The sequence below is a fragment of the Natator depressus genome, chromosome 9 (assembly GCF_965152275.1).
Source record: "Natator depressus isolate rNatDep1 chromosome 9, rNatDep2.hap1, whole genome shotgun sequence".
Taxonomy (NCBI): domain Eukaryota; kingdom Metazoa; phylum Chordata; order Testudines; family Cheloniidae; genus Natator; species Natator depressus.
Window position 1 is genome coordinate 9,160,948 of NC_134242.1, and position 12,138 is coordinate 9,173,085.

Consider the following 12,138-nt stretch of genomic DNA (forward strand, 5'->3'; position numbering starts at 1 on the left):
TGAGATTAGAAAGTTGGCCACCCTATGGGTAGTGTGGAGGGATTCTCCAGGGTGTGTAGTATTGGTTTAATGAATCTCTACCACCCTCCATGGTAGCCCCGGCTCAGGCAATATGGCCGAGGGGAGAGGTGGGGAGGGGGCAGACAGCATGTGCAGAGCATTGCTGCACTCGGGGTGTACTCAGCTGCTGGAATATCTACTGTGGGGCCGTGGCAGCCAAGCATCAGTCAATGTGTTCTCAGTCGGCTCTAATTTATGTCAAGTGAGACTGGCCCCGCTCCTTGGGTTCCTACACTGGGTAGATCTCAGCTGGAGTTCACAATGAGGCTCTCAGGCTAGGCTTTCCAGCAACGTTGAGCGGGAGAAATTTCCTTTCACTGGACAGTGACAAGGCATTCTGGAGCCAGGGCTATAAAGTGTCTTAAACCCCAAACCATGTGGGAGGCATGTTTCGATAGAAGAGAGAGTCTAGCTTGGCTGTTCAGGGCAGCACCCTTTGTAGTCATCGAGAGAAGGTAAACCCTTCTGCTCTGTGCCCTACAAAGCTAATGGGTGAGTTTGATCAAAGGCTGTGTTTGCTGTCTGTATGGGGGGCGGGGGTTGAACCCAAATAAGCTGGTGCCAAACTATGAACACGTCTGTTATACAGTGGAGTCAACCTGCGTTGCTGTCTCTGCTCACAGAGGCTGTGCCAATTTAGCTGGTTGTCGTCAGTACCAGGGCGGTTCCTACCCATCCCCAATTGAGTAGGACGGTCCTGGCTTCCACAGCGCTATCCCTATGACTAGACTCCAGGCTTAAGAAAAGCCACAAACTGCTTTGCTGCGATACCAGCTGGGGATGTGAGGCACAGAATCACGCCAGCCTCAGGTCACAGTGGTGATTCAATGGTGCAGGGTGCCTCAGTTGGCATCCTAAAGGCAAGATCCTGCCAGCTGATGGAGGAAGAGACGTGGGTTCTCTTCCCAGCTGTGTGACCTTGAGCAAGACACCTCACCCCTCTGTTTTCCTTCCCACCCTCTGTCTCTCTTGTCTGTGTAGATTGTAAGGTGTTTGGGACAGGGACTGTGTCTTACAATAGATGAAACCGCTCCCCTCACCTGCCCCATGAGCCCCACTCAAACCAGCCACTCTGTTGGTGGACGCTGGTTCCACAGCCATTCATTAGCATCATCTCCCGATTTCTTCCAGCCATCCACGGTGCCCAGGGCCAGAGCGGCGGCAGGGGTTGATAACATTGCTAATTGGTTGTGTAAACAAAATGGAAATGCATCCATCAATAATGTATGGCCTCAGCTGCTGTCATTCATGCCAGATGTATTGATTTCTTCGGGATTGAGGATGGAGGGGGGGTGGGGGGGAAGGTTTTTCCAAAAATTGTTATATATTAATTGTATTATGGCTGAGTCTAGGGGCCCCAGTTCTAGTCCCTGGCCCCCTGTACTAGCGTTGTGCAAACACAGAACTGAAGGACAGTCCCTGCCCCAAAGAGCTAGTTTGTCGTACTTTTCAAAATCGATTAAAACCGTGTTTTGTACTCAGTGTTTTAATGATGATGTTGATACATTTTTTTGGTAAGTTCTTACTTGTCCCCTCTTCTCTCCTACCCTTACACCTCTCCCCTGTGTCACCGACATTCTGATGAGCCCTGTTTGCTAAGGTTAACCAGAAAGCCAGCTGGCAATGCCTGCAAGCTATAATGATCTCGTCTAACAGCTGGTGTGGCTGCTAAATCTGAAGGGAAGTATTTCATAAAGCTGAGCTCCTCCCACGATGATTTGGACGAATGGGGGCCAAAGTAAACTTCTGCATCAGCGAGTGAGACACCCATTGGCTGCCATGAGTTGTGCCCACTTACACCAGGGCTAAATGTGGCCCGTGAAACTAGCAGACTGCAGCAGCAAGAGTTGGCTGAGCTGTGTGTGTGTGCCCTTGCTGGCTCACATGCCCAGTTATATAAGCACTACAGTTCAGTTTCATGTTATTCCACATAGCATCTGTCCCTAACGCTCGGCCCTGGGAGGACGTTGCATGGTCGGAGGATCCCATCCTGCGCCTTTTGAAGTCCAGGGGGTCTTTGCAACTCTGTTACCAGCCTCAGCAGAGGGGCTATTCACTGACCGGTCAGAGGGGCTGATCTCCACTCTCAAGGTATCCCTGCTTGGTGGAGTTGTGGCCCACTAGCAGGGTTCCCTGGTGTGGAAGCTTAGATTGCCACTGCCCAAGCTGTGTTCTTCGAATAAATACAGGGCAGCTAATATCAATCCTACCACCTTTTGGCAACACTGATTGTTTTCCTCCCTGCACCAGCCCTCCTCTCCCTGTGATTGACTTTCTACTCCCTTGCTAGTGTGACCCCGGCTGTTCTGAGGAGACCCCCACCCCCGACTTTTCTTTAATTTATATTGTATTGATCTCCCCTTGTTTTTGGAAAAAAGACTGAAAGAACCAAAAAAGGAAAAGAATGGGAGGAAAGGGGGAAGAGGGGCCCAGGGTGCGGGGGAAAAGGAGAGAGACCTCTGTTTCCATTCCCTCGGAATTAATCAGATTTCAAAAAAGTTGCACCAAATCTTTATTCTCTGCAGTGTTACATGAGCTTTATCTGCCAGGTCAGCCCTGGCACTGTGCTAAGCTTCTGTCCATGGAGGCAGCCTCTTCTTCCATCTCGCCATTTGGCTACCAGCGCTGCTCCAGAGAATCAGGCTTCACGTGAGTTGGCGTGTTTCCATGATGATGGGATCTATCCCAAAACACTATTCTGGGAAGTAATTTTTAAGGAGAGATGCATCATCATAGTAACCCTCCTGTCTGCCTGCAGCGAGAAGGACTGAATCCTGGTACTTTTCTAACTCTTTGCTCTGTCAGTGAGAAGAATACCTAAGTAACCACAGAAATGAGGGTAAGCAGCACTCGGCAGCCATCGTAAATGATTGTGCCAACTGGAGATCTTGAGTGGGGGGTTAATTTAACATCATAGCCCCCTTGGCTAATTTATGTGACTCTGTGGAGGCCCAGTCCTGCAGACCCTGGCTCCTGTGGGTGAGGGTTTGCAGGCTCGTGTCCCTAGAGAGAGACTGTTCTGTTGCATGGATTTTTTTTTTTCCTTTGCATTTGATGCCTGGAGCAGAAGCTACTCCGCATTCTCTGCATATATTTACTCATCTTTCTGTAAGAGGGCAATGACCCTAGCACCCTCCAGTTAGCCTGTCTTAAAGCTTTGGCAGGATTCACTGGGCTCAAACTGATCTGCTGAAACCAGGCCAGAGCCGTATATTTGCAGAGAATGAGGGGAGGCAGGATGTTTTACCAATTGATGTTGCTCAGTTTAAAGACCAGCACCGTAATCCCAGCGTTTTGGAAAGCTGCTGAGATGGGTCCCTCTGACCCTATTGGCAAGTTCGCCCCAGATTATAGTTGGCACTTGAAGTTCTGACATTCTAATGCCTGTATATTGAGAGGAAAGATGGACTTGTGGTTAAAGCAGTGGATTGAGACGTCGGAGAAATAGGCTTAATTCAGAGCTCTGCCATGCAGGCCCTAAGTGATTTTGAGCGAGTCACTTAGTCTCTCTGGACCTCAGTTCCCCATCTGTAAAATGGGAATATTGTGCTTCCTTCCTTCATTCTTTGTTCTGTCTATTTATCCTGTACACCCTGCAGGGCCGGGACTGTCTCCTACTATATGTTTGTACAGCACCTAGTACAATTGGACCTGGCTGGCAAACGTTAAGAAACGCCGATCTATCCCCCTGTAAATGAACCGTTTCAGAGCCAAGCTGAAATAAGCCCGTGAGGCCCCACATTCTGGAGAGGAAAGAATCTAACTCGTTCAGTGTAAGATTGTGGTTCCTGACCACTAAATGCATCCAGTTAGAATCCGCAGATTGATGCACCCTCCCCCTTGCTATCTTTAGCTACTTTTAAATCTTTACTTCAAAAGAGCAGGCTTTGTTTTGGTGAGAAGAAAGCCCCATAGTTCCTTATTTCCTCCTTGGGCAATGTATTTTCTTGTTGCGAAAAAAACATCAGCAAAGGAAGCGGGGTGGGGGGAAGGGGGCTGGTCAGTTACTCAAAAAGCCCTTCTGTGGCGTGCAAAGGAAAGGGGGGGGGGGTGGAACATGGTACTGTATCTAAAATAGCCATCACTGTTTCAAAGGACTGAAATGCTGCTTTATCTGGGAGCCCAGATGCAGTGGCTTAATATGGAACATGAAGTTGCAAAGAGAGGCCCGTCGTCTTGAGCAAACTTGTGACAAGCTCTGCTAAATCTATTGGAGTCACTTTATGAAACGCGCGCTCTGCAAACACAGGACAATAGATAAAGTAACTGGGCTGGAGATGGGACTTTCTGTATCATAAGCTTCTCCACTGTGAAGAGTCATATGATAACATTTGAGCCAACGATTATGCCAGGCTCTTAACCTCTGAGTATATCCTTTGTCTTGCTGGGTTCTAATGGAGGGTGAAGGGTCTGGTTAACTCAGTGAGGGTTTCTCTTTTCACTTGTACAGATGAAATCATGCAGCAGGAGATAAGGCCGCTGGTCGCAGTGGATATAATTGAGCAGCTCCACAGGCAATTTGCCATCCTGTCAGGTAAGGACTGAATTTAAATTGTATTCTTGGATTCTTTTGGAAACCTGCTGAGATTTGCCACATTGGCTGTTCCGCATCCTCCCAGCTCTGCACTGCAGTGGCAACAACCTTTTCAATGTTGTCCATGGACAGAATGGTTAATATTTCTCCTTGGTAGTATGTGGAGTTGATTAAACACCACCTCCTAGTTCTTGGTTTTCAGGCAACAGTCCTCCCTCCGCCCCCCCCCCTTCCAATCAATTAGATATCAATTAGATTTAGAAGGCAAGAAACTAACGTAGCATTTATTTATATTTTCAAAAGGTGTATATATGTTTCACATGGTGTATTTGGTTTGTTTGGGAGCTTGGTGTGTCCATCCCCCAACTGGTTTTGTGTTAGGAATGATTCACTTGAAATATAAGGCTATCATCTTTTCAAATGGTTTGTGATTATTTCGCATTTCTTCTATTGTTCCCCAGGTTTGCATGACACTTTACAGGAACCCCAAAAGGACATGACTCCTAAGAGAGCTAGTTGATCGTTAAATGTTTACTTAGTACGTAACCAACAATTTAGCATCAATATTTTGTCTACAGCAGAGGACTAAGAATTATGGTATAGGTTTTTGAATTGTCTGTGCCGCTGACTGCCTGGATGACCTTTGGCAAGTCACTTAACTTCTCTGCCTCTGTTTCCTCATTGATAAAACAGGGATTTTGTTTCCCTGCCTGAGGTTTCACTCATTCATAACTGTAATGTGCTTTTAGATCCTCAAATTTAAGGCACTTTCTCTTTCTCCAAACAAAAATTCACTTTTATGAACGTCCTCAAACACCGAATGAGAGCGTCACAAATGGCATTATGGCAAGTTTGTGTCTTTGATTCAAACGAATGGTCTTGCACTTTGTAGGGTTCATCCAGCTCTGTTCATGCAGATTGGCCTGTTGAGGGTGTGCATATCAATGCAAATGATGAGCATTCTTATGATTTAGCACGGCCTCTCGCACATAGTAGGGAAACACCTCCACTTCTGGTTTACCAAGCCGAGGCTCAGAAAAGTTCAGGGCCCTGTTCTGCAAGGTGCTGAGCAATTCCAGTGAGGAGTGGACCGGAGGGCGCTCTGCATGAGAGCTGGTTGGGAATTTCTTGACAAAATGCTTTTTGTAGGAAATGCCTATTTGCCAAAACTGAAATGTTTTGGTTTCAGTGGTCCAGGATGGAATTTATGGTCAAAATACGTATGAGAGAGACCCATCTCAGAATCATCAGTAGCCCAGTGGTTAGATCACTCAGTTGGTATGTGGGCGACCTAGGTTCAAGGCTATGCTCTGCTTGATTGAGAGCAAGGACTTGGGAAATATGTGTTGGGCCACTGAGACTCAGGTGGAGTGGAGACTTGATGAATACTTTAACCACAGGCTATTTTGGGTGGGTGTCTCCCCGTTTTCTTTTTTCTTTTCGTGAAGAATTTCAAAAGATCTCGGTTTTGTTCCAATGCAGAACAAAAACAAATTCCAAAACCTTGAAGTTTTCACAAAATGGAATTCTTGTTTTCCAGCCAGCCCTACTCAGCACCTTACTGGATCAGACAGCCCTAAACAATGTGTCTAGCAAGTCAGGTGGGTTTGACTGAGTTTTGGAATCGGGAATCTTAGGTTTGAGTTCTGATGCTGCTATGTTACCTTGGATATGTCACTCAATGTATTTGAGGCTCAGTTTTCCCATTTCTAAAATGCGGGTAATGATAATGAAGTTAACAGGATTTAAAAAAGAATCTTCTTTAATAATCTACAGACAGAAACATGGATAATTATTACTAAATTACAGTAAGTTAAAACCATGTGACGAGGAATACAGCTAAGATGCAAGTGGGAAATGCAAGTTGCAGAAATTTTGTACTCTTCTGGGTAGATGAGTTTAACGAGAGATTAATGTATTGCAACGAGATCATTTGAGCCTATCCTGCTGTTGCAGTGCTGTATCTCAGTGCTGTTTAGAGCCAGGACTCTCTGGAGCTTTCTGAGTAACTTCCCAAGATGTTCCAGGGGGGAGGCAGGTGCGTGCAAGTCCCATAGAGACAAACCTTGACTCAGGCACACTCTACAGATACAGCTACCCTTCTGTGGCCAGCCCCATCTCCTCCACAGAGGTGGAGATCCAGGCACCTCCTCTGCTGCCATATGTGGGGGTGAGGTTGCTGGAAAGTGATGCCAGGAGGTGGCAGTGCCCCATGTACATCTCTGCATGGGTGGTTGGGTTTCCCTGCTTGAGTGACAATCAGGAAGAGAGCCTGTGAGTCAAGAGCACCCCCATCCTTTCCTCCCAACACTGAAGTCAGCTGACCTCTCTGGAGCTGTCAATTGGCAAAGGAGCCAAAGAGCTCCCCCAGCAGGTAAGTGTAGTACCTGCAATTGTTGTACAGGGCAACATCGGCAACATAGGGCCCTGTAACCTGTCCCCAGAACCTCCACCCCAAATCCTGTAGTTAAGGGACTTCCTGTGCTCCCTTCTTTCCGTGCCCAAAGGCAGCTTTGCAGGGGCAAAAGCCACCCTCCCAGTCGGCTCTTGCCCGGAGGACAGAGCTCCCTACCCTGAGGATGGACCAGAGCCATGCAGAGAGACACCCCCCCTCCCCCAGCTACAGGGCTGGTTGAAGAAGAGCCCTGTTCATCAAACAGCGACCGACGGGCCCTAGAGCAGGCTGGATTGGGCAGAGGGCAGAGTGCTGGCACTCCAGCTGGCGGTGTTATGGGGCTCTGGAGCAGTCAGTTTGTCTGTGCTTTGGGGAAGAGGGAAGCCAGGTATCCATGAGCCCAGCTCTGTAACTCTAAACTTGTTTGGTCCAACCCTCACCCCAGTGACCTATTTCAGTGTGTAATATACGGCACTGCATGGTGATGTGAGAAGCAGCCTGGCCATGGCTGAGAGCCGGCGGAGTTGGGGTCTGTCTGGTGGTGACTCAGCCACAGTGGCTTTTTTAAACCATTCTCCTCACTCCAGCCTTTGGGTTTTGCTCATGATTTAAATGGTGTCGTTGAGTGACGATTCGATCTTATCTCCATGGGAGAGGGGCTGGTTCAGAGGGTTTCTGTCTGACTCCCAGTGTTCATCTGACAACCACCATTGATGACTATCTTCAGTCCGCAGGCAGGCCGAGGACGGCGTGGAGAGCGAACTGGCGCCTTCGCTCCTCTTCTGCATTCGCTCATTCTGGTGTTGCCAATACTGTGGCATCCCCCTATCATGCCTAACAAACTACACAACACACACCCACAAGAACAGCCATACTGAGTCAGAGCAATGGTCCATCGAGCCCAGGGGTGGCAAACTTTTTGGCCCAAGGGCCACAGCTGGGTATGGACATTGTATGGCGGGCCATGAATGTTCATGAAATTGGGGGTTGGGGTGCAGGAGGGGGTAAGGGCTCCAGCTGGGGTGTGGGCTCTGGGGTGCAGGAGGGTGGGACCGAGGGGTTCGGAGGGCAGCCAACGGGAGCTGCGGGGGTGGTGCTTGGGGCGGGGGCAGTGTGCAGATCCCCCTGACTGCCCCTACGCGTAGGAGCTGGAGGGGGGACATGCTGCTGCTTCCGGGAGCCGTGTGGAGCTACGGCATAGGGGGCGCGGGGCAAGCCCGGGACCCCGCTCTCTGGCAGGAGTTTGAGGGCCAGATTAAAATGTCTGAAGGGCCGGATGCAGACCCTGGGCCGTAGTTTGCCCACCCCTGTTCTAGCCCAGTATCCTGTCTTCCAACAGTGGCCAATGCCAGGTGCCCCAGAGGGAATGAACAGAACAGGCCATCAGTGATCCGTCCTCTGTCCATTCCCAGCTTCTGGCAAACCAGTTACTGGTCCATGAGAGGACCTTCCCTCCTATCCCACATAAAAGTGCCTGCATTCACCCCCACACCCCGAAGGCGATTTCAGTTGCTCCAAGCTCCGTATTGTCTCCTATTGCAGTGTCAGAGCAGATGACAAACACTGACACAGCAACTGCAAGAGTGAACTTAGTCCACCCAGGTCAGTCCCACGGTGCTCCTGCCCATGAATCAGTGACTGCTCTGAGCCTACAAGGAAATGGGTCTGACAAGCCATTCCTATGCAGCGGGCCCTCAGCTGGTCTCAGCTCTGCTCTGCTCTGCACCTAGGGTGGCCAACTTTCTAATCGCACAAAACTGAACACCCTAGCCCCGCTCCTTTCCCGAGGCCCTGCCCCCCATTCACTACATTCCCCCTCCCTCTGTGGCTTGCTCTCCCCACGGTGACTCACTTTCACGGGGCTGGGGCAGGGGCCAGGGGGTTGGGATGCGGGAGGGAGGGAGGGCTCCGGCTGAGGTTGCAGGTTCTCGGGTGGGGCTGGAGATGAGGGGTTTGGGGTGCAGGAGGGGGTTCCAGGCTGGGGGCTGGGGCAGAGGGGTTCAGGGTGTGCGGCAGGGGGTCCTCTGGGCTAGGGCAAGGGGTTGGCGTGCGGGGGGGGGTGAGGGCTCCATCTTGGGGTGCAGGCTCTAGGGTGAGGCTGGGGATGAAGAGTTTGGGGTGTAGGAGGGGGCTCCAGGTTTGGGGGGGTCAGGGCTGGTCAGGGGAATGGGGTACAGGCTCTGGGCTGGGGATGCAGGCTCTGGGATGGGGCCAGGGAATGAAGGGTTTGGGTTACAGGCGGGGCTCTGGGGTAGGGGGTTGGGGCTCGGGGTTGGGGGGCGGGCTTACCTCAGGCAGCTCCTGGTCACCAGCGCAGCGGGTCTGAGGCAGACTGCGCTGCACGCCCCGGAAGCAGCCAGCGGGTCCGGCTCTTAGGCGGAGGTACAGTAGGCGTCTCTGTGCTCTGCTCGTGCCCGCAGACACTGCCCCCGCAGCTCCCATTGTCCACGGTTCCCGGCCAATGGGAGTGTGGAGCTGGTGCAGAGGGCGGGGGCAGCATGTGGAGCCCCATGGCCCCCCACCTGGAAGCCAGAGCTGCTGGCCGCTTCCGGGGTGCAGCGCGGAGCCAGGACAGATAGGGACTAACCTGCCTTAGCTCTGCAGCACTGCCGACCGGACTTCTAATGGCCCGCTCGGTGGTGCTGAGCGGAGCCACCAAGGTCCCTTTTCGACCAGGCATTCCAGTCGAAAACCGGACACCTGGTCACCCTAGCTGCACCACACCCTTTGGGGCAGGGCCAAGAGCGGTGGAGGAGGTACTCAGCCGGTGTCGGAATACATTTCAAATATTTCTTACCCAGCTAGACCAGTCAGAGCAAGCGATGCCTTTTTCTGCCCCTTCAGCAGAAATCAATTCTAAGATTCAACTTCATTCCTTTGTTCTTGGGAGCAACTGAAAGTGGGAAGGATTTTTAAGCCAGACTCTTTTAAATCATGGAAGGTTTTTTGTTTAACCGCTATCTAACTCAAACAACTACTGAGCATTTTGGAGAAAGGATACCTTTGTTAAAGGTCCACCACACCAGTTCTTCAATTAGTGTGTGACCGTTCACAACAAACACAATAACATGGGGATGGGTGAGCGTTTTCCAGGTTTTCTTCCATGATCATAACAAAAAGTCAGAAACTCATCCATTTGCAGATCACTTATCAACTATCCTCATTAAATTCTAGAGTCAGCAGCACCCCAATGAGATAAATTAGGCAGTTCACACTGCTCCAAGCCATTGTTACAGAACTGTCAGAAGATTCATACAGACATCAGATTATGCCTGGTTCATAGCTTGTAGGTTTTCTTTGCAAGGATTTGACACTTACACCAACATTTTCAAACCTGGGTGGCCAGGGCCAGGTTCTCAAATCCACATGTAGGCACCTAGATAAAAGTGGCCTGATTCTCAAACGTGCATTTCTCTCTGTAAATGCAATCCTCCTTTTCATCCCGCCAAGAGATTGTTTTTCATCCAGTGAAAACAGGTCTGAGAGTTCTTTTCCCCCCATTCTGGTGTTAAAGTAATTCTCACTTAGGTGACCTCATTTGGGTTTTGAGCAGTTCCATCCATTTTTTCCTACCATCGTGCTGCTTTTCATTGGTGATAGGGGAACCACAAATGGTTCAGAGTTTTGACGTTTGGCTGCTTTCAGACCGGAAATCTCCTGAGGTTTACAGTATTTCCTGATTCCAAATGCTCTGGTGTACCAATTCCTTGGCTGAATAGCCATCAGCAGGGAAAGAATTCAGACCTACCCCAAAATTGCAGACTTCTGTCTTTCGCACTAAAAGAGAATCTCTCCATTACCTGTAGTAGCCTCCGGCCTTATGGGTCAGGTCCGCAGCTCATATGAATGGGTCTATCTCGATTGAAGTCCCAGGGTCTATGGTGATTTATACCAGTGAGGGTATAGTCTTATATATCCCTTTGTAGGAGCAGCCACTAGGGGTGACATGAACACAAACATACGCAGGCAGGTCCAGTTCAGCAGGTACAACGTTCCTTGGACTATTTTAGGACTTCTGCTTTTGATTGTGGTCAGAAGTGGCACCTTGAAATACAAATGTCACCCCCAAATTAATCCCGTGCTCAATCCAGCCAGCCCATCCGCCCACTGATTATTAAACTTTAGGGCCATCATTCCGTCTATGCCTATCATATTTCACAGGCTTCTGTCATCTCAGGGTATGTCTACACTTCAAATACTAGAGCCATTGCTTCAGTATAGACCAGTGGTTCTCAACCTATTTACCATTGTGGGCCGCATATGCAGCTCTCTATGTATTATGTGGGCTGCATCCATACAGTATATATATACTACCTCTATGGCCCTGAGGGTGTCACATGGGCCGCCGCTGTGTGCTGATTGGGCTGCAAGTGGCCATGGGTTGAGAACCGCTGGTGTAGACGCTACCTACGCCAACGGAAAGGGTTCTTCTGGCAGTGTAGATAATCCACCTCCCCCGGAGGGGGTAGCTCAGGGTGACAGAAGATTTCTTCCATCAACCTAGCATCAGTGTTGAAGAGCCAAGGAAAGCCTTTAATACTTGAAGTCTTGCACGTCTTGCAAAAAAAGTCCTGACCATTTCCTTACAGAGGTCTTCTGCACAGTCTTGGCAACACAAGATGTGTTTGGTCTGCAGCATAAAAGTGTGTCGGAAGGCCAGCTGAAGTTTATGCAATCTGAGTTCTTGACCGTATATATGGTATAATGTCAACTTTTTGGCTATGCATTACTTTGGCTTCAGCAACTGCATCTAAAACACAGGGGCATCCAAATAGGAAAGTCCAGGGGTTAGAGCAGAGGACTGGGAGACCAGCATTCCTAGTTTCTGTTACCTGCTATGACCCTGACTCTTTGTGACATTCAGCTGCTCCCTGTGCCTTTGCTGAGCCATCTTCGTATGGATATACTCCAGTCTTTCCCGTCCCCATACAACTCCAAAACACACACAAGTGAGACCTGGCTCTCGTCTGGGCTCTGAGCAGATGGGAGCAGTTATCCATTGACTAACAAGAGGGTTTTGTGTTGATTACATGGCACAGGAGATTCAGGACCAAAGACTTGTCTGTACAATGTGTTAGTCCACACTAGAGGGATGTAAATTCTACTGCATGCCAGGGTGTTGTGCAGTATCTGGCCAGTGCAGACCCAG

The 12,138-nt window shown here is 49.7% G+C and overlaps 1 protein-coding gene across 6 annotated transcripts in view; it reads left to right on the plus strand.

Moving 5' to 3' along the window:
• Positions 1-12,138, plus strand: part of MCF2L2 (MCF.2 cell line derived transforming sequence-like 2) — a 330,633-nt gene that overhangs the window by 74,160 nt on the left and 244,335 nt on the right. For all 6 annotated transcript variants that reach the window (XM_074963488.1, XM_074963490.1, XM_074963486.1 and 3 more), the window contains exon 2: positions 4,511-4,594. In XM_074963488.1, the coding sequence (XP_074819589.1) occupies positions 4,511-4,594 (84 nt within the window). The remainder of the gene's footprint in view (positions 1-4,510; positions 4,595-12,138) is intronic.